General features: G+C 42.4%; 2 protein-coding genes across 2 annotated transcripts in view; both read left to right on the top strand.

Annotated features, from left to right (window-relative positions):
* Positions 1-27,255, top strand: part of LOC311077662 (polymeric immunoglobulin receptor-like) — a 46,917-nt gene that overhangs the window by 11,006 nt on the left and 8,656 nt on the right. The window lies entirely within an intron of this gene.
* LOC311077659 (polymeric immunoglobulin receptor-like) lies at positions 455-14,378 on the top strand. The gene is made up of 10 exons (XM_084106241.1): positions 455-591; positions 5,602-5,702; positions 8,647-8,835; positions 8,983-9,303; positions 9,486-9,800; positions 9,897-10,223; positions 10,710-10,877; positions 11,534-11,623; positions 12,675-12,718; positions 12,839-14,378. The coding sequence occupies exons 3-10, from the start codon at positions 8,796-8,798 to the stop codon at positions 13,136-13,138; spliced, it is 1,605 nt and encodes a 534-aa protein (XP_083962367.1). The 5' UTR covers positions 455-591; positions 5,602-5,702; positions 8,647-8,795; the 3' UTR covers positions 13,139-14,378.

Raw genomic sequence — 27,255 nt, 5'->3', positions numbered from 1 at the left:
GTCTCTCTGTAAGGGGAAGTGCTCCACTAGAGATAGAAATACTCTCAATGAGACTGTGAGAGAAGAGAAAGAGACCAAGACTGACAGATTGACTCTGAATGATGACGTCACTGCAAGTGTCTTCACTGGGACCATCACTGGACTGACAGCAGAGGATGCTGGGAAATACTGGTGTGCAGTGACATTAGAGAGAGACGTGAATTATCTTTACACTCATCTGATCGTCATCATGAACGAGGGTGAGGAAGGTTTATACATCTGAATATGTGAAACTATGGCTGTGAATTGATGTTCTTATATTTCTAATATTTCCAGAGCTGAACTTGACTAAGTATGAAGGAGACGACGTGTCAATCCAGTGCAAACATCATGATGAACATCAGAAATGCTTCTGCAAAGCACATGAACCCTCCATGTGTGTGAAGGATGGAGTTTCATTGGAGACGATCAGAGATGATCGATTTTCTTTCAGTGATGAAGCTTCTACTGGAGTCTTTACTGTAAACATCACTGATCTGAGAGAAGAGGATTCTGGGATATACTGGTGTGGATCTCACATCATCACTAAAGTCACTCTCACTGTTAATATGGGTAAGTCCCTGATCTTTTTGAAGATGTTTACTAATAATATAGGTTCCCTTTCAAAACGTTTACTCGTATTCCGTCTTTGCTAGATGCTATGGGGAAAACTCCCTTTTCTCTGAAATTTTGAAGCCTTTAATTAAAAAATGCGGTGCCACTGCCCAGCCATAACAGTGTAGCAATCTGAGCATACCTATGGGCTGGGCTCATATTCGCCATAGGAATCAGATTTATTCTCCTTCAGTGACGAACTTACCTCGTTAATTCTCGAAGAAGCCTTCTCGCCGTTGAAGAAGTCAGGCAGCGAGACGAGTGCTCTCCTGCAGTCAAGCAGACCAGCAGACTTTGATCAGCGTGTTTTCCGGCCAGCTGATTTCAACATCTCTCCTGTGGCAATCCATAGCGTATATTAAAAGAGTTAAAACACTCCACCTCTGCTACATCGAGTTGCCAGAAAACAGTGCTAACTCAGCAGCCAGCCAAGCGAGTGCTTGCGACCGCTCAGCCACAACCACCTGAGCATCATCAGTGGAGTATGCATGGAATTTGTCTCGAAAAGGAAGGTGGTCACCACGGACGCTTCCAACATGAGTTGGGGTGGTTTTTCTGGCCCTGAAAACCTTCCTTCCAGACCTAATAAGACACCACGTCCTAGTCCGGTCGGACAACATGGTGGTAGTGTCCTACATAAACCACCAAGGTGGACTCAAGTTGTGGCATCTGGACAGACTAGCCCCGACACCTTCTATTATGGGCCTAATGCAACCTGCGAGCATTGCATGTGCCGGGCAGACTGAACCAACAGACATGCTGTGCCGGTAAAATGTGTTCCCAGGGGAATGCTCCTTCCATGCCAAGATGGATCAAACAATCTGTAGCATCTTCAGCAAGACAGCGGTCGACCCCTTTGCCTCCGAAGGCAATTCTCACTGCCCAATATCCCAATAATGTCCCAGCCTCTCCCTTTATGCCTTTCACCCGGTCGCGCTGCTCCCTCAGGTCATCAAATGGATCAGGGAAGACTGGCGTGCCGTCGTTCTGGTGGCCCCTCTCTGGCGGACACAGGCTTAGTTCCCCGAGTTGATTCAGCTGCTTGCAGCAGCCCCATGGCAAATTCTCCTGACGAAAGGGTGGGGAACGGCGAACGGGCATCCCTGACCCACGATGTGGGCCCTCCACGTATGGCCCCTAAACGGGAACATAAGGACCTCTCAACGAGAGTCCTGAATACTATCTCAGAGGCTAGAGCTCTGTCTACGAGATGTCTCTATGCTCTTAAGTGGTCTGTTTTCTCTGACTGGTGTCCAGTCCGGAACCAGGACCCTTTATCATGCGAAGTACTTCTCATACTTTCCTTCCTACAAGAGCCAATGGACACGGGTCACACCTCCTCCACGCTCAAAATCTATGTGGCGGCCATAGCAGCACACCATGCTCTTGTGGTTGGCCAGTCTCAGGGTAGCAGTGACCTGGTCGTTTGCTTTCTGAAAGGGGCAAGGAGGCTCAACCCACCTCGTCCTCTTACTATACCCTCTTAGGATCTATCTACGGTCCTTAGGACCCTCAAAGGGCCTCCTTTCGAGCCGCTACAGTCAGCCAAGCCCCGGCCACTGTCGCTTAAGACTGCACTGCTGTTAGCATTAGCATCGGTGAAGCGAGTGGGCGACATGCAAGCTTCATTGCTTCCTGCCTTGAGTTTGGGCCTAACGACTCTATGGTTGTCCTCAAGCCAAGGCATCATAAGGCCTCAAGACGTGCCCAAAGTGCTCTCTAGTCCGTTCAGAGCACAAGTTATTACTCTGTCCACTCTTCCCGATTCGGAAGACTAGCGCCAACTTTCCTTACTCTGCCCTGTTCGGACCTTAAGAGTATATATACAGCACTCTGCCCATTTCAGACAGTTAAAGCAGCTCTTTGTGTGCTTCAGTGGCTGCACCAAAGGGCTTCCAGTCACGAAGCAGAGACTATCCCGCTGGATAGTGGATATCACGTTGGCTTATGCTTTTGGTGGGCCTTCAATGCCACATCAGCGTCAGAGCGCACTCCACCAGAGGTGTGACCTCTTCCTGGTCGTGGTCCAGGGGTGTGTCTATTGGCGACATCTGTGCGGCGGCCAGCACAAATCCTCTCTATCTAGTTGGAGTTGACCTCAGATTGAGCTCAACACACTATTAGCTCTCCGGATTCTCCGACCAAAGTCCGAGCCCCTCTTTTGCTCAGCATAATTTGCCCTTCCATAGCCCTACTGTCTAGGGACCCTTACCCAAGCGTCCCAGGCTAGGGCCATAAAACATGTCGTTCTGCTTACATGGCACGCCGTGATTAGATTGGTTGCCTGTAGCGTCTAGCAAAGACACAATACGAGTAAAGGTTTTGAAAGGGAACGTCTCGGTTACTTGCGTAACCCTGGTTACCTGAGAAAACGGAAACTATTATTGTGTAGACGGCCATGGTATGTCGCTACTCAACTGACGTTCATCGCTTCAGTTGAATTAAACCTGATACCTATGGCGAATATGAGTTGCTTTTATAGCCCCTGCCCCTTTCAGCAGGATCTGCGCTCTCTCAGTGGGATGCGCCGCGATTGGCTCGCGCAGACACGCTGCTTCGCCATAGGTCCATGCAGTATCCATTGCCCAGCCAATGGGCGCTTTGTTATGGCTATGCAGTGGCACTGCGATTTTGAATTAAAGGCTTAACAATTTGGAGAAAAAGGAGTTTTCCCCATAGCATCTAGCAAAGACGCAATACTTGTTCCCATTATCTCAGGGAACCGATGTTACGTAAGTAACTGAGACATTATTTATGACTTTTTCACCATTTTTGATAGCTATATAATGATATCTTATGTACATTCTAATATAAATCTTTCTATAGGACAATTATAGGCCTAACATAGCCTATTGAATATTCTTTGTTTTGTTTTTTTGTTATGTACATGAAACGGTCTCTAGTTGTGATATAGAAATGGTAGTAAAGTAAAAGCCGTGCGTGTAAACCTCACTCCCCTAACCTCAAGAGGCGCACAAGCGACAGACGCTAGAGACTGCAGATATCTATATATTGTTTTATATATATAAAAAATATAGACAGAGTAAGGACAATAAAGTGCTGACAGTAATTCACCTTCAACATTTACTGTGTTTAATGAGGAAAAGGCTGAAAAACGTTTATGGTTCACAAATGATCCATGTGTGGTTTAAAAATTGTACTTTTAAAAACTGATCAAATTAAATAAATACAATGAGCCACAAATCAATGACAGAATATCTGTAAACATCCTATAATTGTTGAAAGAAACCACGTTCACGGTGAATCATAATTTTAAATCATAAAAATACTTTATGCATTTATATATTGAGTTCAAAACATTACTCTTAAACTTCAAAATGACTATTATCTAATAGATTAAACTAGATTCTACATGATCTAGAGGGAGTGTGAGTTGGTTTGCTGTGCTGAAATGTGTTTGTAAGGTTTTGCAGGATATATGTGGTCAGTGAGCTGAAGAGAAACGGTTTCTCTTGTGGTTTTCAGCTTGTGGTTTTCTTTGGCTCTTACTCTTTATATTCTTTTACTCGAACCGAGATGCGCTTCAGGCTCTTGTGTATGTCATAAAAACAGGAAATGGTTTCTGTAGAAACGATGGACACACACTTTCCACTCCTTAAAGAGATGCTGTGAATAATATTATCAAAAATATTTTTATTCAGGTTGTTTTAAATATAGATCACAATGCTTATGTTGAATGTGGAATGACTTTGAATTTGACAGTATCAAAGGGAAGCACAAGCTCAGTGTGTGCTATAAAATGTATTGGTGTTCAAATGTATTTTTTCCCTGCTGGATTTATTCTCTGGTAAAAGTGTTTTTTTTTTTTTTTTATTAGCTTTGTTATTGGATTAGTCTTTTATTAATCAAGTTATTAAATGTCTTTGAATCTCTTTAGAGTTTGTGTTTGTAATTTCCTGTTCGTCCTGTTCATCAGATGAGTCATTTAAACCTTCGGCTCCATCTAGTGGTAAATGTAATGACCTCTGTGAAGTTGGCACCCCATAAAATGAAAAGACTAAAGACTTTAAATGTCTGTAATCTGTTAAAAATATTCAGAAAACTTAAGACACTACACAATTTAAAAAATAAAATAAGTAAATATTGTTTATTTTATTTTATTTTCAATTTTTTATCTAGTGGCAAATGTAATGTAATTGGCTGTTGAATGTCTTGTTTTATTGAAATGAGTGTTGTGTAGTGTTATGATAGCTGACAGGGTGTGTCGGCTCTAATTAATATGATTTTAATTCATTTTAAATGACACTGATTTATGTGCCTCCTGTGTGTTTAACATGAAAGAGTGAATCTGGAGGAATGAGGGTTTTCAAATAATAATGGGCGACTTTATAATTACATAGACTCATCGCTCATGATGTTTTTATGATTAAAATAAGAGATGAAGGAAAGGAAGCAGATAAACTGAACTCCCTCTTTGTCCAGTTTGTGTAGTTAATCTCATCAGTGTTGCTGAAGTTTGATTGACAGCTGCTGTCCATGATGCTGAATCCAGAACTGTCTGTTAAAGTGACAGAAGCATCAATCAGACTCAGACTTCAGCTGATGATCCTCTGAATGATCTGAGGAGTCAATTATGTATCTGATGTATCAGTTATGTTGTATGTATATCTTACATTTTTAACATTTTCAGGTGACTTTATGTTCACCTTTTACTTTGAATTGTTTTATTTTAATTGTTTGCATTGAATCTGCTTGTTGGTTGACTGAGAGTCCATGTACAACCCAAATTCCAGAAAAGTTGGGACGTTTTTTTTAAATTTGAAGAAAATGATAACTAAAAGACTTTCAAATCACATGAGCCAGTATTTTATTCACAATAGAACATAGAACACATGTTTAAATGGATACATTTTACACTTTTATCCACTAAATGAGCTCATTTCAAGTTTGATGCCACTTCAGATTCAGTGAAAAGAGTGTCACTCTTTCATGGTTTGTGGTTTCCAGCAGGTTTTATCTGATGTGTTTCTTATGTGGAGATCAGATTCACTGAAGGAGACGCTAAAAGAGTCATTCAAACAAAGATACGCTGGAAAACTCAACAGATGGTGAGTTTTATGAATGTGAATTCATTTAAATCATCAAAGCTTAATGCAAAAACAAAAGTGCTGCATGGGGTGTATAAAATCTCGGTGCTCTTTGGTTGTGGGATAATATATCTCTGAAGACAAGAATTCCAAGGCACTCGAATGTTAGTGAAAAAAGTTAAAAAGCCTTTATTTCATTCCTGGCTTATTTTAAAAATTGGTGAGAAGTACACCTACGTGTTGCGGCTACATGCCTTCATCAGGGTGTGTACAACAAACAACGTCTCAGTTCATTTAACAGCAGCTAATTACTCAAATTAGAAACACCTGGTCACTCTGTGTAAAGCAACTCGAAGGGAGAAAAAAAAAAGAAAAAAAAGAGGAATTAAAAGAGCATATCTCACACAAAAGTAATAGATCATGAAAATATCATCATACATATAAAGCATGAGAGAAAAACAAAAAACAAACAAAAAAATAAAAAATAAATAAAACAACATCAAAAACATTAACACAGCACACAATTCAAAAAACACAAATCAATATTATACCTACTCAATGAATCACCTCCTTATATGAATCAAGTAACACAGGTCAAAATACATCCACCTGATAAATGTATACATCAGATAATTTGCAGTGTAACTATTTTTCCAAGAGAGAAAAAAAAAAATCATTACAGAAATGGTATAAAGTCTAGCTCTCCGTTTAAGCCTGGAAATGTAGTTGCTTTCAATGTATAAATCCAGAAAGACTTTCTCTGTAAGACTCTCTCTGTAGTCATTTTTAATGTACTTGGACTACCATGATTCGCATCTCTATAATGTAGGGCCATGGGGTATAATGGGTTGCAGACTCTAATCGCATTTTTGTGCTCTGCTAATCTGGTCTTTAGTTTTCTTGTAGTCATCCCTATATAGAAACAGCCACATGGACACTCCAACCTATACACCACGAATGAGGTATTACAATTAATAAATGATCTTATTTTCAATTCAGAACCAGAGGTTACATCTCTAAACACATCAGTCTTAACCATATTATCACAATGATTGCAATTACCACATCTGTAATTTCCCACACTTAAGCTTAACCAGGTATTTGATTTCTTAGCTGGAAGATGACTTCTCACAAGTTATCTTTGATTGTAGGTGCTTTTCGGAACGCAATGGAAGGAGATTCAGGCATGACTTCTCTTAGATAAGGGTCACTCATAACTATTTCCCAATTACTTTTTATAATTTTCTTAATTCTGTTAGCCTCTGTGCTATATTGTGTATCAAAATAAACTGAATTGTCTGAATCTTGTGATTCTTGTTTTTTTCGTAATAGCTCATCTCTACTAATATTTTTTACTTTGTTATATGCTTTATTAATCACCCTATCTTTATACCCTCGTTTCTTAAATCTTTGAGTCATATCTTGTGCCCTGATGTTAAAATCGTCTTCCTTATCACATATTCTTTTCAACCTCTGGAACTGTCCCACTGGAATATTCTCAGTCATCCATAAAGGATGGAAACTGTCTGCTCTTAATATAGTATTTCTATCAGTTTATTTTCTGAAAATAGTAGTATGTAACATCCCATCACTTTCTTTAAAAATGTTGATATCTAAAAAATGAATCTCAGTGTTAGAATACTCTAGACTCAACTTCAAATTAGCGTTGGTGTTATTTAGATATGTGTGAAAAGACAGCAAATCAGCCTCTGAACCATTCCATATCAATATAATGTCATCTATATATCTTCCCCACCACTCAACATACTTCAAATAAGGATTTAAGTCTGAGAATACAAATCTCTTTTCCCAAAATCCCAAAAACAAATTCGCATAATTTGGGGCAAAACAGGCACCCATAGCTGTACCTTTAATTTGTTTATAGAATTCATTTTGAAACAAAAAGATGTTGTTATTCAATGTCCATTCTGCTAACTGTACAATAAAACAAGCAGGTGTCCTATCAGCAGGTGATCTCACATTCAGATAGTATGTTAATGCTTCCAATCCATCCAAATGGTCTATGTTTGTATATAGTGACTCTACATCCATAGTCACCAATATAGATGATTCTGTTATTTTCAATTTCTGCTTCAGTGCTTCAGTGTTCATTTAACACTCTGCTCAGAGTTTATATAATTCACACTTTTCAGTGTTAATTTAACACTGGGGATTTTGCTGTGTATTGGCGAACGCAGCAGCCCTGTATCGGCCGATGCCTATACACGTAAAAAACGCACATATCGGCCCGATATATCGGCCGATCACTAATGGAGAATCTTACACGGCGCAGTTGCTGTTAATTCTTTTGTGAGTGTAATTATCCCAAATGTATGTAATGTGTGTCCTTTTTGTGAAAAAAGGGAGACAATTTTTCATTGTTTTATGGAGTGTACAAGACTGGGTTATTTTTTTTACTTTCTTAAATTGTTGTTTAGCAGTTTAAATTAAGTTTTTACGGTTCAGAGTTTTATTCTTGGCTATCGGTATGCAGCAAAAAACAGAATAGAATGTCAACTATTAAATTTCATTATAGTTGAAGCAAAAATGGCAATATATTTAAGTAGGAGGAACAAAATTGAAGGGTCAGAAGGATGTGAAGTTATATCTATTTAAAAAAAAAAAAAAACAGGATAAAATCAAGAGTATGGATTGTTTTAAATTTTATAAGATGATGAAGGACTTGATGTTTTTTTTCAAACCAGTGGTGTTATAATGATGCAGTTTGCTCTGTTGTAGATGACACTTTATTTTTTTCTTGTGTGTTGCAATGAGTATTACTAATGTAATGTGCATTATTGTGGTTATAATATTGGATTTGTGTTGAGTGGTATATAAGAATGTTAAAATAAATGTTTTGTTAAAAAAATCTCTCTCTCTGTCAGTCTCTCTCTCTCTCTCTCTCTCTCTCTCTCTCTCTCTCTCTCTCTCTCTCTCTCTCTCTCTCTCTCTCTCTCTCTCTCAGGGGAAGTGGGCGTCTCTGACACATTCAGCTCTTCATGTTAAACATGTAACCAGGAAGGAAACACTCAAAACTCTTCTGAACACACATCGAGAGCTTCAGAAGAACTGAATCTACTAACAACAGAGAAGATCATTTAATAAGAGAGAAGAATGAAGATCATCTGGACTTTCACTCTGCTGATGATTCCTGGTAAGAATCTGAACTCAGAGTAAATCATGAAAAACAGCACAGATTCAATCTTTTCAGTCTTTTACTTCAGTTCAAGTTGTTCTATTGACTGTTGAAGAAAGTTCATTTCTGTGTATATTAAAGTGTTTTAATGCTGGTTTGTTGTAGGTGTCGTGAGCTCCATGAGTGTGACAGGATATTCAGGAGGAGGAGTCACGATCAAATGCAAATATAAAAAAAGATATACAGACAATGCAAAGTATTGTTGTAAAGGTCAGTGGTCAGAGTGCACAGACAGAATCAGGACTAATAAGAAAAATAAATGGGTTCAGAAGGATAGATTCTCTCTGTATGACGACAGAAGTTCATCAGTCTTCACTGTGACCATCAGAGATCTGAGAAAACTGGATTCTGGGACGTACTACTGTGGAGTTGATAAAACTATAGAAAAAGATCCCCGCACTGAAGTGAGGCTGGAGGTTTTAACAGGTGAGTAACTGAGACCCTCAAACTCATGATGATCTCCACAACATCACGATACTCAACACTGACTGTAATTACTGACGTTCACATGTGAAACTCATTAAAGATGTGATTTTTATTAAATGAAGAAAAAGTATCATTACTGACTTCATTCTTAACACAATAATATCTTGGTTTGTGTTAAACAGGTCATCAAATCAGGACAGTGAGAGGATATTCAGAAGGACACATCCTGATAAACTACAAATATGAGATTCAAGAAGAGAATCCTGTGATAGACGTCTGTAAAACTGCAGATCAGTGTTTTACTGTAATAAACACTTACAGAAGAGCAGAATGGAAACATGACAGACGATTCTCCGTTCATGATGACAGATCTGCAGGACTCTTACTTCTGTTTATCAGAGATCTGAATGAGAACGACTCTGGAGAATATAAGATTATAGTCAAAGTTTCTGAAGATTACAGTTTCTTCTCTGAGTTTAATCTGGACATTAAGAAGGGTGAGCTGCTTTCAGTCATTTATGCATTATTTGACAGAATCCATGAATATATCTGGTGATTGTAACATTGCTGCACTTTATCTGGATCTTAAACAGAGGATTGTTGTATGAAGAGCATCAGTCTATCAGCTTCTGCAGGAGGATCTGTGAACATCAGCTGCAAATACCCACAATCCCACATTCGTGATGTGAAGTTTCTGTGCTGGAGATCTGGAGCTGATCTCTGTGCTAACGAGACGTCTGTGAAGGAGAGCAGAAGATGGAGGGATGAGGGAAAGATCCGGCTGTATGATGACAGAGAACAGCAGCTCCTGACGGGAAGCATCAGTCATGTGACTGAAGAAGATTCAGAATACTGGTGTGGAGTTCAGTCTGATCAAGGACACAAGATCTTCATCACACGAGTCCTGATCAATGTTACAGGTACGGATGCAGATCACTGTGTGTCATGTGTCATGTTTGCAGCTGATTCTGTTCAAGCAGGTTTAAACACAGGATTATTATTAATTTGGATGTTCTTTTTGTTTAACAAAGCAAAACCACAAACAGTTAAAAAGAGGAAGTATAAAAACAAACTACAGTTTGTATGTTTGCAGTTTATGAATGTAAAAGTGCAGCTTTATGTAAAACACTGAGTCCTTTTACCACACTTTTACTACAGTTAACTCCAGTTTAACAGTGCTCATCAGTAACTCTGATAGACTGTATTATTCAGTGTGAAACCACAGGCTTCAGTTCTGGAAACTCAAACTAAAAGCTCATGATTCTGTGTCTGTCAGCAACCATGAATTCTGAGTAATAAATGTGTGAATGACATCAGTAGGACATCATGAGAAAAGAGATGTCGAGTTCTGTGTGTGAAAAAACATCCTTCAGAAAATAATTGTTTTATTGTTTTATATACTGAAGTTCCTGAAACATCATCACCATTATCATCAACAACAACATCTTCATCATCATCATCATCATCCTCATCAACAACATCCTCTCCATCATCATCCTCATCATCACCACCTCCATCATCATCCTCATCATCTGTTTCTTCTTCCTCATCAGTTGAAACTTCACCGTTCACAGGTGTGTCCACATCAGCGGTGATCTTGTGCTGAAATACAAACATGTGATCAGGTGTAACTTGTGAGGAGGCCTGACGCCCCCTAGTGGCTGAAATATATTACTAAACATAAAAAGACATGATATTTCACCTCAAAATTAAATACATTTATATTGGACTTACAGTGAATTCGCTGGTTGAAAGACATTACAACTTATAACTCTTGACTTGATTCGATACCGCACTTCCATCCTCAATAGCAAAATATTGTGGAATGTTTTTTGGGATTTCACAGTGTTTTACATTGTGTTACTGTCTCTTTAAACCATCACCGGTGCAGGTTTAGCGTCGCTTTTGCTGGGTCATTTCCTTCCTCCAACTTTGGTGGAAAACGTGTTTAACTGAGTGAAGAATGGTGCATTTTTAAATGTTGTGTTACAGCCTATAGGGTCCAAAAAATGTATTTAGGACAATCTAGCTGGTACATTCAGCTACACGCGCAACTGAGCAAGTGCCAGACAAGACCGTTATTTAAATGGGTTGTGTGAATGTACAATGTTAAACCTGTGAATCCAGTATCACGGTCCGGCTAATCCCACTCCAAATGTCGAGCTACGCCCATGATCTGATATTTAGCTAAGATTATCAGATTCTCAGATTATTTCTCCTGTGTTTTCAGGCTCTTCTCTGATCGTTCCTCTGGTTCTTCTGGTTCTGATCTTCGCTGGACTCTTATTCCTGTTTCTCTGTAAGAAGTATCAGTCTCAAGGTAAAACTCATTCAGATTCAGAGGGCCCTATCTTGCACCCAGCGGTTTGAATTGACTTTTTACACCGACGTATGTATCATTCCTATTTTGCACCCGGCCGACGCACAGCGGACTTTTCCCTCCACAGACGCACGTCGGTAAACTAGGAAATGAACTTGCGCTCCTGGGGGCGGTTCAGCGAAAAGAGGAGGCGTGTTCCGGCACAAACGTTCCCTGATGCCATTTTGCAGTTTCAGAAAACAATTCCGCCTAAAGTCAGTGGCGCGTTGCGCATGTTATTCATATGTTATTTTAAGGGCGCATACTTGGCCATAATCAATGCGCATAACGCGCATACACTTTGCTTCGCTCATCTACACAGATGCAGCAGTTGACATTTTTACAAATCATACATTATTAAAGGAAAAAATATTAACACACGAGGGAAATCATTGTTGTGTCCATGAAGATGTGAAAAATAGGCATAAATCTAGCTTACACATTTACCCAAATTATCATACGCCTGTTCAACCGAAGCTAATTTGGGTGTGTTTCTCCATCCCCAATGTCACTTCTCTGTGTTTTACGGCCCGGACGAGAACGTCGGTCTCCTCGGCTGTGAACCGCTCCTGGCGTGCGTCTGGCAAATCCGCCGTGGAACAAGCGTGATGACGCTCTGATTGGTTTATTTCATGTTACGCCCAAACCACACCTATGAATAATGAAGCTACTTCAGACCAACCCATTTTAGATTTGCATCGGGCACAAAAGTCATTTATCCCGTCGGTATAATAGCAACAGCACCCAAGACCCACCCTCAAAGTTACTTGCGTTTCATGTTTGACACTTGCGTTTCAGATCGTTAAAATAGGGCCCATAGTCTAGTTTAACAAGTCTAACTCTGAGTTTAAAACACAGATTTGTTGATCATTTCCCACTTTGATTCTGTCGCCACCTATTGGCTACAACAAGATGTGAGCAAAACAGATATTTGATGATGTACGAAAAAATGTACACAAGATATCAGTGTTGAAATGCAGAATATTGAATTAGGAATAATTGTTTTTGGCAGGTGGTGATTCGTCGTCTCAGAATGGACCAGGAAAACATGAAGTGGTGAGTCCAGTTACTGTATAAAATAAGATGTTTATTTTTTATTCATAATCACTATGAATTCTAATGCCTTCAAACCTGATAATATTTATTTATGTAAATAATTTCTCTGTCTCTCCTCAGGTTTCTCACACTGGTTGCGATTATGAGGAGATTAAAGACACTCACAAACAATTACCCACAAGCCCCTCTATTTCTTACAATACTGTTTATGCCACTGCCCAATTACCCACAAGCCCCTCTGATTCCTCTGCTACAGTTGAGAAAGGCACTGGTGACTCTCAGCGCTGCATCACATCTGCTGAGGATCTGAATTACGCAGTGGTGAATTTCCACAAGAAATCTGACTGTCCTGACAGTGTCAGTTTCAGGAATAATCAGGATTACAGTGAATACGCTGCTGTCAATTATCTCACTGCTTGACGAGACACAGCAGAGGATATAAATCAGATCATTTTGAATGTTTGAACCTTGGCTTTGGCATTACGTTTCCATGTAGCTTTTCCTGCTTTGCTGGACCCATCCAGTTCCCATGACTCTCTTCCTTCACTGGTTCCCCCAGTTCCTTAGCTCCACCACTTTTATTGGTTTTGTCCAGTTTCTTGGCACCGTCACCTCCATTCCTCCAGCTTCACACGGGGTCCCTCATCTTTAAAACTCTGCCTTTTCCTTGTACCTTGTCCCTCCGGTCCAGTGGCGTCCCCCTGGTCTTCCAGCCCTCTGACTACACCTTGGTCTTGCATCTCTCCGGCTCTGTCCTGGACTGCACCACCTATTGCTCCGCTGGGGGTCTTTATTCCTCCGGCTCCATCAATGTATCCCACTCCGCCCATTCCACCACCATCGAGTTGATGATGGATATCCACCACTATGGTGTAGTTTTTGTTTAACAAGTGTTTTTGTTATTGTTAAGGAGTACATTCACATCTAGTTTTGAAGTTTCTAGTTTTCACATCTCTCTCTCTCTCTCTCTCTCTCTCTCTCTCTCTCTCTCTCTCTCTCTCTCTCTCTCTCTCTCTCACGTGGTGCATGTTGGGAGTTTGTGGGTGAGAGTGGTGCTGGGTGAGACCTGAGCTGTGTTTTTTCACATAGTCTTAATTACGGGGATTTTGTTTTCTCTTTTTTTCTGCATGGTTTAAAATTAGTTTTTTGACGTATTTTTTGCGTGTATTGCGCAGGGAGAGATGGCGTCTCATGAGGAGATGCCGTCTTTGTCCTTGCGCAATGGCTTTAGGTGTGTGCCCGAGGATGGCGTCACAGTGGAAGACGTGCTTATTTCGGCTGGAGGGGAAGTAGGACACGGGAATATAGTGTCCGTTTCTCGTATGAATAAAGTTGTAGTAGTGTTTTTGAAAGAACAAAATTTTGTCAATCGTTTAATCGAGAATGGTCTCGTTATAAATGAAAACTTTGTTCAGGTTACCTCGCTATACGCTCCGACAGTTAAAATTACGGTATCGAATGTTCCACCTTTCATTCCGGATGAAGCGTTGGAACGGGAATTAGTATGTTTTGGCAAATTTGCCAGTGGTTTTAAAACAATCATGTTAGGCTGTAAACACCCATCTTTGAAACACGTCACATCTTTTAGAAGACAGGTGTTTATGTTTTTAGACTCCCCCGAAAACACGCTGGATGTTTCATTCCGAGTACGACATGAAGGGAAAACGCCTCGGTTACGACTGTAACCTCGGTTCCCTGAAGAGGGAACGAGCGTTGCGTCGAGAATGACGCTATGGGGAACGCTTTGCGTGATGACGTCTTGAAGCACATGTAAAATCAGTCCAATGGTGTAGCGGGACGTCAGAGGCGGGTGACGTCACGTACCAGGAAGCTATAAAAGCCGGCCCGAAACAGAAAACGAAAGCTTCGTAAAAGTCTGAAGTCGAGCTGACAGGCATGAAGGAGATATGGCAAGGCGACGCAACGCTCGTTCCCTCTTCAGGGAACCGAGGTTACAGTCGTAACCGAGGCGTTCCCTTTCAAGGGAACTCCCGTTGCGTCGAGAATGACGCTATGGGGAACGTCTATACCAACGCCTCCATAGCTACAAATGTCTGTCCTGTGTGTAATCTAATAGAGCAGCACTAGGATGACAAAACATGAGACCCTGGAGCAGAGTCTAGATCCAAAGAGTAAAACCTGACGAAAGTGTGCGGTGAGGACCAGCCTGCCGCATCACAGACATCCTGTAGAGAAACTCCTGAAATAAGGGCCTTAGAGGCCGCCATACTCCTTGTAGAGTGCGACCGGACAGCCAAAGGAGAAGGCTGCCCAGCCGCCTCATAAGCAAGTGAGATAGCCTCGACCACCCACTTGCTCATCCTCTGCTTAGATACTGGACCTCCTTTGTTAGGGGACCCAAAGCACACAAATAATTGATCACTTTTTCGCCACAGGGCAGCTCTGTGGACATATGCGTCTAACGCCCGCACAGGGCAAAGCAAATTATTAGCCTCCTGGTCCGCATTTTGAAAGGGAGGAGGACAGAAGGCCTGCAGAACAATAGGTCTGACCACATTAGTGGGGACCTTGGGGATATAGCCCGGTCTCGGATGAAGAAATGCTTTGATCATACCCGGAGCAAACTCCAAGCATGACGGAGCAACCGACAACGCTTGGAGATCCCCAATTCTCTTGAGAGAGGAAATAGCAAGAAGGAAAAGAGCTTTCAGCGTTAAAAACTTCTCAGGAACCTCCTCAATAGGCTCAAAGGGGGCCAGGGACAAGCCTTGTAATGCAATGGACAAGTCCCATGGTGGCACCCTAGAGCGAACTGCAGGCCTCAGCCTCCAAGTGCCACGAAGGAAACGAGATATCAAAGGGTCTTTCCCCACAGACATTCCACCCAAAGGAATGTGGTAAGCACCTATGGCCGCCACATAAACCTTTAAAGTGGACGGGGTCAGACCTGCAGTGAACCGGTCCTGCAGGAACTCCAGCACTGTACCAATTGGGCAGTTAACTGGGTCCAACCGACGGTCACTACACCAAGAAGTGAAGACTCTCCACTTCAGGGCATAAAGTTTCCTCGTGGAGGGAGCTCTGGACTGTAGAATGGTCTCAACAACCTCAGTTGAGAGACCTGACTCTATGAGCTGGGCCCCCTCAGAGGCCAAGCCCACAGGTTCCACAGTTCTGGGCGGGGGTGAAATATTGAGCCCCCTGCCTGGGACAGAAGGTCTCTCCTGACGGGTAACTCCAGAGGATGCCCGTCGAGGAGGGAGACCAGATCGGGAAACCATACTCTGCCCGGCCAGCGCGGGGCTATAAGAAGCAGGCAAACCCGGTCCCTGCGAACTCTCTCCAGAACTCCCGGGAGCAGAGCAACTGGGGGAAAGGCGTACAGACGTAGCCTCGGCCACGTCTGAACCATAGCATCCAGTCCCAGAGGAGCTGGATGCGTGAGGGAGAACCAAAGTGGACAGTGAGACGTCTCTCGAGACGCAAACAGATCCACTTGTGCTTGGCCGAACTCCCTCCATATCAGCTCCACCACCTCGGGGTGGAGCCTCCATTCCCCGGGCCTCGGCCCCTGCCTCGACAGAGTGTCTGCTCCTATATTCTGGACCCCGGGGATGTAAGCTGCCCTGAGTGACAGTAACTTCCCCTGGGACCACAAGAGGATATGGCGTGCCAAGTTGGATAACGGGCGCGAGCGCAAACCCCCTTGGTGGTTGATATAGGCGACTACCGACGTGTTGTCCGTGTGTACTAACACATGGTGTCCCCTGAGATCTGTGATAAAGCTCCTCAGAGCCCGGAAGACAGCTAACATCTCTAGGCGATTGATATGCCAGGAACGATGATGGTCTTCCCACAGACCTTGAGATGAGCGACCCTCCAGGATCGCTCCCCAACCCGTGAGGGAAGCATCCGTCGTTAGCAGTTTGCGACGACAAGGAGCTCCCAACACTGGGCCCTGGGACAGGAACCAAGGTTTCTTCCACATAACCAGGGCACGTAAGCATCGCCGCGTGACCCTGATTGTGCGAAATGGGTTGCCCCTCGGGGAAAACCCCCTGGTCCTGAGCCACCACTGCAGGGGCCTCATGTGCAGTAGTCCAAAAGGTATCACGTTGGAAGCTGCTGCCATGAGACCCAACAGTCTCTGGAACTGTTTGACAGTGAGTAGCTGGCCTAGCTTTACACCTTTCACAGCTGCAAGGATGGACTCTATACGTGGCGGTGACAGGCGCGCCTGCATCGACACTGAGTCCCAAACCACGCCTAAAAAAGTGGTCCTCTGGAGTGGAGAAAGCACACTCTTCTTGGCGTTCAGCCGTAACCCCAACTCTTTCATGTGGGCGAGAACAACATCTCGATGTTGAACCGCCAACTGATGCGAATGAGCTAAAATCAACCAATCGTCGATGTAGTTCATGATGCGAATACCCTGGAGGCGCAGCGGCGCCAGAGCTGCATCCATGCATTTGGTGAAAGTGCGGGGTGATAAAGCTAGGCCGAATGGAAGAACCCGATATTGGTATGCTTTGCCCCCGAAAGCAAACCTCAGGAACTTCCAATGACACGGACGGATGGAAATATGGAAATATGCGTCCTTGAGGTCTATCGTGACAAACCAGTCCTCGGACCTGATCTGTGGCACGATCTGTCTCAATGTTAACATTTTGAACTTGAGCTGCATGACTGACTCGTTCAGAACTCGAAGATCTAAAATGGGACGCAATCCCCCGTCCTTCTTTGGAACTATGAAGTACCGGCTGTAAAACCCGGCTTCCCTGTCGGAGGGAGGTACATATTCTATGGCCCCTTTCTCTAACAGAGTGTTTACTTCCTGTTCCATAACCAGAACCTGCTCGGGGCCCACCACTGTGGGCAGGACCCCCATAAACCGAGGTGGGCGTTTCTTGAATTGTATCTGATACCCTTTTTCTACGGTCTGCAGGACCCAACGAGAAACATTTGACAGTAGCTTCCACGCTGTCAAAGATTCTACTAGAGGTACCAGCCTCTCGAGACTGGTTTCTGGATTTTGTTGTTGTCGAGTAGTCAATTCGTCGCCCTGTAACGGCGCACCGGCAGGGAACGACCGAACAGACTGCTCTAACACCCTCCTCGGAGGGGGCGGGCATCCCGAGGCCACTACGTTTCCGGGTGGTCCTTGAGATATGTGCTCGCCGGAGACCGCTGCGCCCTGTAACACCTGAGGCGGCAGGGTTGGCAGAACGGTCCCCTGAGGGTACCGAAGAGAGACGGGCACCGTAAAAAGAGGTGTTAACCGCTCTGCTTCGGGGGGGACTACCCTCATTAGTCCTGAGCCCTCGGACGTCAGGATTTCTTCCCAGCAGCCTTCTTGGCAGTAATAACGGTCCGCAGATCCGCTCTACCCCTCGAAGACTGCTGGGTTTGAGCGCGCCCTCCGTGTCCCCGAGATTTTTGTGGGGGAGCACGGGAGGACACACTCTGCTTTTGAGTGGCACGATGATCAGCGCTCTTTTTAGAGGAGTGAGGCTGCTCCCGCTCAGCAGCCTCAATGAAAGAACGGCGGGGGAGAAGTTTCTGGAGTGCAGCAGCCTGTTTTGAAGCTTCTTGCGATTTAGCTACCGCACTGTTCACTGCATCTCCAAATAGCCCAACAGTAGAAACCGGCGCATCTAAAAGAACATGTTTTTCTCTATCTTTGATGTCACTCAGATTGAGCCACAGATGCCTCTCAGTGGCCACCAGGGCTGCCATAGACCGCCCGACTGATTTAGCGGTCTCCTTGGTGGCCCTGAGAGACAAATCTGTGGCTCTACGCAGTTCAGCTACTGTGTCAGGACCAATACCCCCGCCCTCCTCTAAATCACCCAGTAATTCTGCCTGATAAGCCTGCATAAGGGACATCGTATGCAGACACGCTGCAGCTTGACCAGCGGCTGCATATGATTTATGAATCAGGGAAGATGTAAACTTTACTGGTTTAGTGGGGAGTGTAGGAGTCTTCAAGGAAGATGCCGTTGCTGGAGAGAGATAGTTCGCCAACGTCTCCTCCACCTTCGGCATCTCCCCATAACCATGCTCTTTATATTTATAGATGGAAGAGTAATGGGATGTTTGTGGTGTGTATACTCTGTATGACATTGGTTTTCCCCACGATCTCGACACCTCGGTGTGGAGATCGGGGAAAAACGGAAGACTCCTGCGCTGAGGCTGTGCACGAGATGGCAGGAAGCGTTCGTCGAGTTTGCTTTTCGAACGAACGTCCTGCCTATCCTCTGGCCACTCAATAGAAAGTCTGTCAACTGCTCTAGTAACTACATCAAGCAGCTCTTCAAATGCATGAGACTGAGGTGGCGAATCCTCAGACTCAGCTTCAATACTTACAACATCCAACTCCTCAGAGCTGGATAGTTGTAGTATTGGTGCCTCTATCGGGGGGGAAGAAACCGCAGCGCGTGCTTCCACACCCTGATGAGAGGCACTGGATCTGTCAGTAAGAGGCTGAGATAAGGCAGAGCCCGTCTCAACATCCACTGACAGATCCATTTGCGAACCCCAGGTCTGAGATCGCCGCCGAGCCTCAGCCGCGGCGGGACCCGAGCCCTGGGGAACGTGGTCGGGATTGAACCGAGCCAACCGGGATCGGAGCGTCCGCAATGGAAGCGCACAGCAATGCACACAGTCACCACCCTCGAGTGCTGACTGGGCATGCTCCTCTCCCAAACAAACAACACAAAGAGTGTGTGTGTCACCTCCCGTTAAATAACGCGGGCAGGGATGGACACACACTCGATACTGCTGCTTGCTCGCCATATCTGAATAAATATATATATATATAGACAGACAACACCAAATAACAAGGACAGATTTCAACACAGAGCGCGACTGAAGACTCAGAAAGCTTTCGTTTTCTGTTTCGGGCCGGCTTTTATAGCTTCCTGGTACGTGACGTCACCCGCCTCTGACGTCCCGCTACACCATTGGACTGATTTTACATGTGCTTCAAGACGTCATCACGCAAAGCGTTCCCCATAGCGTCATTCTCGACGCAACGGGAGTTCCCTTGAAAGGGAACTTACATGGTGTACGCAAGCACTGGCAGCTTAAGGTGCTTTGATTGCGGCGATTTAGGGCATAAAAAGTTTGCATGCCCTCACAGACAGCGCGCACCAGAGGATAGACAAAGGCCTACTGTCTCAGGAGAGGGAGATGCGGTGGAGCAGGAGCGCGCTGCTCAAGAGGAACACGCAGGTTCAGCAGAGGTGAGCGTTTCTGGTGCGGCGCCGTCCGCTATTGAAGTACATGCAGTGTTGGGAAAGTTCACTTTCTACATGAACTAGTTCAGTTCATAGTTCATACTCAAAATTTTGAACTAAGTTCACAGTTTCAAAAATGAACTAGTTCATAGTTCTTTTTTTCCATGTTGCTGCAAGATATTATTTTTCAAAATGATTGCCACAGCCCATATAGAACCACAGACAATTATTTTATCAGTTTTAACACTGAAGCTATGCGTCAGATTTTACTCATCCTCACCGACCTTGTCATAAAACTCGTTTAAATGATCACACCTCCTTGCTGCTTTTTGTTTTGATTTGTAACGTAAGTGATGAGTCGTTCATGAACGATCCATTCATAGCGTCTGTCACGTGACAAATGAACGAAAGACTCGGAAGGTAAAGTAATTATGTATGTTTTCCCTGTAAACGATTTTTGACTGCATTATAATGATTTCTTAATTCAGAATATGATCAAGATTGTGTAGGTGGATGTATTCTGGGAATTTGCCAGTTAATAGTATAACATTTAAGCCCCTTAAATGAACGAAATGACTCTGAAAAAGATTTGTTCATTTTGATGAACGAGATCGAACAAGAGAGTCAGTGGACTCTGGTGGCTGGTGTTGTCAGATTGGGTGTTTTTTCCACTACATATTAAGGCCGGTTTACGGTGTGTTTTAGCCGGGTTTTCGCATGGAAGGCTCTATAGAAATTTGGCACTCTATTGAATGAAGTTAAACTGAGAGAGCGTGGCGTTCACAGACACCAGAATGAACGAGTTCACAATAACGTTCTTCAGGCAGTATTACAGTACGTTCAGTTCACATTCACCCAAAATATGAATGAGTTCATGAACTATCGTTCAATGAACGCGTTCAGGCACAACACTGAGTACATGATAATGCTGTGACAAATACTAATGTGTATGAACGTCAGCAAAATGAAAATACTCCAAATACTGTTCAAAATATCAATGCTGATGAGCAGCAAGATGATGGTGTGGAAATTGCAGGGCCAAGCAGGTATGAGTCTGTTGGGTCGGCTTTAAGAAAGAGAGAGTTGTGTTTGAGTAATGATGGTAGTGCAGTAGATGATGATGCATCTGACGAAAATGTTTCTCTTCTTGATTATGAATGTGACTCCCAAGGAGGGTCTGTATGTGGACTTGAGGGCGATTCTCAAGATATGTCCATTAAAGATCCCTCTTTGTATACATTAGATGAAATTAATGGGTTTCTTGATGAGACATTTGGAAAACAAGTCAACATTAAAGAATGTTTTCCTGATGTTGGAAAATTTGAGAGGTCAGTGGCGGTTCTTCAAAAGACTGTAAATCTTGATCAGCTGAGGGAAAAGAAACGTTTTCGTTTAAAAAAACATGTTACAGTTATTAGAAAATGTAGAATGGTGGATAAAAAGAAGAGGCTAAAAGCATTTTTATAAACGATTAGCCATGCATCACGCGGTGTTCTTCTCTTTATTTCTATGCCATTGTTTTTTTTCTCTCCTCCCTAAACTTATACATGGATCTTTTAAGGGTGGGTTCATTAAATATAAATGGAGGGAGGGATAGTCATAAACGAGGTTTGGTGTCTAAAATCATGAGAAATAAAAAGTTACATGTCATTTTACTGCAAGAAACACATAGTGATATGGATAACGAAGTAGAGTGGGGAATGTGGTGGAAAGGTCAACATGTACTTAGCCATGGTAAAAATCTGAGCGCTGGAATCGCTCTTCTTTTTTCTCCAGATATAAAAGTTAGCAATGAAAAAATTTGTAAAAGGTCGCCTGGTTCTTGTCAAAACTATTATTGAAGGGATGACAATTTATTTTATAAATGTTTATGCACCAAATGTGGGAAATGAGCGATTACAGTTGTTTAGAATGCTAACTAGTGTCTTAAAACAGGATTTTAGTGATGGAGACATCATCATTGGTGGGGATTGGAATTGTACAGAATGTTTTAATGTTGACCGTAATAATGAAGAGCCTCACATGCTCTCATCCAACTATTTGTCAAGATTGGTGAAAGAGGCCGAACTTTTAGACGTGGAGAATCAAGCATCCGGTAGATAAACAATATACATGGATTAAAATTTCTGACAATAGAGTAAGTGCTGCTCGCTTAGACAGAATATATGTTTCAAAAAATTTAAATAACAGGATTATTGATTGTTTTATTACTCCTGTAGGTTTTTCTGATCACCATCTGGTATATATTTCAGTAAACATGGCACAATTTCCAAGAAAATCTTCTTATTGGCATTTTAATGCTAAACTGTTACAGGATGCTTTATTTTCCAAACATTTTGTGGGTTTTTGGAATCATTGGAAGGGAAAGAAAAATGATTTTGAAAATTTAAAACAATGGTGGGAGGTTGGGAAAACTCAAATAAAACTATCCTGTCAACAGTACACTGCATATTGTACGACTACTCAACGAGAAACAATTCAAGCTCTGGAAAGAGATATAGAGTCTATAGAGACAGAAATTATAAGAAGACATGACCCAGTTTTTATCAACAACTTACAACAGAAAAAGAAAAAGCTAAGTTTTCATTTGAATGAGAGGGTGAAAGCAGCTTTGGTGAGGTCACGTTTTACATCAGTTACTGAGATGGATGCCCCAAGTGCCTATTTTTTTAATTTAGAGCGTTCAGTGGCACAGTCTAAGCAGATGACATGTTTACGTCTTCCAGATGGGAAGATTACAAATGACATTATAGAAATGCGTCGTCATGCTGTTGGTTTTTATTCTTCTCTATACAAAGCTGATCATTGTAACTCTAGTTGTGAAGCGCAACTTTTGCATGAACTTCCTCAAATAGACTCTGTTTCTAAGACTGCTTTGGACACACACATCACTTTTCAAGAACTCACTATTGTTGTTGGACAGCTGAAATCCGGACGTTCTCCTGGAATTGATGGGTTGACTTCTGAATTTTATAAACATTTCTGGGAGTATATTGGAATGGACCTTTATGAAGTTTTCTGTGAAAGTTAGATGGCACTTTACCTGCTACATGTCAACGTGCTGTATTGTCCCTATTACCTAAAAAGGGAGACTTGACTCTGTTAAAGAACCTGTTGCTTTATTAACAACAGAGTATAAAATCTTGTCTAAATGTCTGTCCAATAGGGTTAAGAAGTTTTTACATTTGATAATTCATCAAGACCAAACCTAATGCATTCCGAAAAGATCTATAATGGATAATCTTTTTTTAGTGAGGGATACCTTGGATATCTGTAAAATGTTTAATGCAGAGGTTGGATTGATTGCTTTAGACCAAGAAAAGGCGTTTGATTGCGTTGATCATAACTATCTTTTTAATCTACTTGCTGCATTCGGGTTTGGTCAGGATTTTATCAAATGGATACGTTTGTTGTACACTGGAGCTTCTTGTATGGTCAAGGTGGGGGGTGGCCTAAGTTGGCCTATTGTGGTTTCAAGGGGAATCAGACAAGGTTGCCCTCTATCAGGACAATTGTATAGTATTGCTATTGAGCCCTTACTTTCCAATATAAGAAAAACTCTAAATGGTTTATCAATACCTACAATGCCTCAACATTTAAGAACTACAATTACTGCTTACGCTGATGATGTTACAGTGTTTGTCAATGACAATAATGATATAAAAGCTTTGTCTAGAGCACTTGAGCTGTATGAAGGGGCATCATCAGCTAAAGTAAACTGGGATAAGACTGAAGATTTCTGGTCAGGTCAAAGAAATTTAGAAAATCTCCCACAACTACCAGGTAGTTTAAACTGGAATAGAAAATGGCTGGAATTACTTGGTGTGTTTTGGGGATCAGAAGAGTTTCAGAAGAAAAACTGGGAGGGAGTTTTGGAGAGAGTGTGCACCCGATTGTCTAGATGGAACTGGTTGTTACCCCAGCTATCCTATAGGGGGAGAGTTTTAGTTGCCAATAACGTGGTCGCTTCTGCGCTGTGGCATAAATTTATTGTTACAGCCTCCCGTTGGACTAGTTCAAGGCATTCAAAGGATGCTGGTGATTTTTTTTTGGTCAGGACAGCATTGGGTCCGATCAGCTGTACTTTTTTTGCCAGTGCAAGAAGGGGGGCAAGGTCTTGTGGACATCAGATCAAGACTCATGGCCTTTCGTCTGCAAGCTGCTCAGAGACTGCTGTATTATGGTGACATTGCTTGGTCCAACACTGCAGTTGCACTCTTGAGGAAAGCAGGCAACATGGGACTTGACAAACATCTCTTTTTATTGAACCTGAATGAATCAACTCTCACAGATTTGACTCCCTTCTACAGATCTGTGATGGAAGCATGGAAAGTTTTCTCTGTCTCAAGACCTGCTGGAATACATGCGAGTTTTTGGCTGATGGAAGAGCCTTTGTTCCAGAACCCCTTTTTACCTTCTAGACACCTGTGCTCTGTTAATTTGTCATCACGGCTGATAGCTGTTGGATATGTAAAACTTGGACACATTTTAAGCATCAGTTCGGAGATCCTGAGTGAGAGAACAGGGATAAAATCTGTTCGATTTTTGAAACAAGTTCTGAACTATGATCAGATACTTTTTATCAACAACTCTAACCATATCAAAGAGTGGATGGCTGGACGTGACTATGATTTTCAATCCTTGATGATAGCCGCTAACGTAAGGGGATGGCAGGAGGAGGAAAATCTCATATTGTCTTTCAAAACTCCTCAGCTGGATACTTTTGAGTCTGTTGGGAAAAAAGCTCTGTATGTGACTTGTGTGAAAGTGACCAATACACATCTTCTCTCTGGAGTAAAGTCATCTAAATGGACTGATTTTTTTGGAGTAGATATTTCCCCCAAAGGTAGCTGGCGGTCACTGTATAAACGCCCCATTGATAAACGGACTGGTGATTTACAATAGATTTACAGTAGAGGTGGGTTGTTTATTTTGTTCTGAAAACAAAACTATTTTTCATCTCTTTGTGCAATGTGTACAGTTGGGTAATTTATTCTCCTTTTTATCTCAATGGGTATCATCTTTGGGTGAAGATTTATCTCCTCAATTTTTTATTTTTGGGCCAAAGTATTTCGCTAGTCATAAACATGTTTTAGTTTTACTAAATTCTGTGTTTGGAACTGCCAAACTCAATATTTGGAAAACAAGGAAAAATAAGATGCTTGGCAAAAATACTTTAGATCCTTTGATGATGTTTAAGGGTTTGGTAGCATCAAGGCTTAGGATAGAATATGCATACTATAAATTGGTTGGGCGCTTACCAGTGTTTGTGAATACTTGGGCCAGATTGTTAGTGGTAACACAGACTGGTTTTACCTATGTTGTAAATAAAGGTGATTTCAATCCTCTCTCTCTCTCTCTCTCTCTCTCTCTCTCTCTCTCTCTCTCTCTCTCTCTCTCTCTCTCTCTCTCTCTCTCTCGAGTGTGTTCACAGAGAGGTACTGGGCTCATATTCGCCATAGGAATCAGATTTATTCTCCTTTATTCTGACTAAACTTAGCTTGTTGATTCTTGAAAGAAGCCCTCTCGCCGTTGAAGAAGTCAGGCAGCGAAACGAGTGCTCTCCTGCAATCAAGCAGACCAGCGACCAGCAGAATTTGATCAGCGTGTGCTACAGCTGACTTCAGCGTCTCCAATTTGGCTATCCCGCGAGTATATTATGGATTCAGCATCTTTCCCCCTGAGACAGAAGGGGTATGCGCATCCTGGCTCATCTTGGCCCAGTTGGAGGAAGAATCTGTGAAGGAAGGAATTTGTGGTCCTCAGCCATTTGAAATGCCTAGGACTCAGACTCAATCCAGCCAAGAGATCACCCAGACAGAAAATCTCTTTCCTTGAAGCGCTTCTAGACTCAGCCCTGAATGAGGCCGTGGCTAACCCACGAGCACACTCAGACTGTTCAGAGCAGGAGCCCTTATCCCTCTCAGAACCTTTCAGATGATGCTAGGCCTCATGGCCTTCTGCACATGCAGATGTCTACCAGATGTCTTTAGCCTCCTTGTTAGTGTATCTGCCTCCCGTGCTGGAAACACTGATTCGAATCTCGCTCCAAACGGGTCGGGTAGGATCAGTTACATCTGGTGCCGTGACCCGGATGGGAGTGAGGTTTAGGGGGTGAGTGTAACGGAGGCCAGTTAGTAAAAGCTGTCCGTCTAAACCTCACTCCCCTGATCTCAAGAGGAACACAAGTGACTGACACTAGAGAGTGCAGTTCTTAGCATCCTACTCAAGTGGGTCGAGTAGGACCGGTTACATATTCACCGTGAATGTTTCATTCTTATTCTATATATACTCTATATATTATTATAATTATTATAATTTATTTATTTTCATACATGTGATTACACCTCCGTTTCCATTTTCAGATTTCTCTTTGAACAACATTATTTCTTTGTGTTTGACTCTGCTGCTGATTGGAGGATTCACTGTGACTGAGTGTTTATTGAGATGAGGTGATGCTGTCCTTCACACACACATGCGCACACACACACACACACACACAGTCAGATGTCAGAAGCATCTCACTGTTGTTCATCGCTGATATTGAGTTGAGATCTTAAGGATGATCTCATCATCGGACGAGACACAGTGAAACAGTGAGTCTGAGTCTTCATTCACTGAAGTTCTTGTGTGTTTTATTTGTAAGTTTCATTCTGCACATCATGTTTTTCTCTTTTTATTCTCAGATCGCACATTCTTGAGCAGATTCATGAGTAGATCCACTTTATTCCTCTACTCACCTTCCCACAATCCCCTTTGATGGCTTTACATCTGTGAATGTGTGATTTTTAGACTAACAGTTTGTTCGACAAGGCCTTGATTTTAACCATTATTTTTTAGTATTATCAGTTTTTTATTATTAAAAGTGTTTCAAAATAAAATAAACATTTTTTTAATATCTTTTTGTCATGAGCTGTTTCATGAACTCTGTGGTGTTTGTGTTTACGTGATGAACAGGCCATTTTCCGTCCATCTCAAAGCCACAGAGAACAGGTGAAGGTTCAACTAGCTCTAATTTTAGTTCTTTTCTATGAACAAACTGACATATTCAGGAAACCCACAGAGAGACACATGAGACTGAACAGAGAGAGACAGAAGATGAACAGAAGACAATAAAGAGCTGACAGTAATTCACCTTCAACAATTACTGTGTTTAATGAGGAAAAGGCTGAAAAACATTTATGATTTACAAATGATCCATGTGTGGTTTAAAAATGGTACTTTTAAAAACTGATCAAATTAAATAAACACAATGAGCCACAAATCAATGACAGAATATTTGTAAACATCCTATAATTGTTGAAAGAAACCACGTTCACGGTGAATCATAATTTTAAA

Source organism: Abramis brama (genome assembly GCF_963993115.1).
Source record: "Abramis brama genome assembly, chromosome: 2".
NCBI lineage: Eukaryota > Metazoa > Chordata > Actinopteri > Cypriniformes > Leuciscidae > Abramis > Abramis brama.
This window is presented reverse-complemented; position numbering and strand designations above follow the sequence as displayed.

Excerpts from the sequence above, each read along its gene's own strand:
- LOC311077659 (XM_084106241.1), top strand. The coding sequence starts at position 8,796 with ATGAAGATCATCTGGACTTTCACTCTGCTGATGATTCCTG. Across the intron at positions 11,624-12,674 it reads TAAGAAGTATCAGTCTCAAG|GTGGTGATTCGTCGTCTCAG; the intron begins GTAAAACTCATT and ends TGTTTTTGGCAG. Across the intron at positions 12,719-12,838 it reads GACCAGGAAAACATGAAGTG|GTTTCTCACACTGGTTGCGA; the intron begins GTGAGTCCAGTT and ends GTCTCTCCTCAG.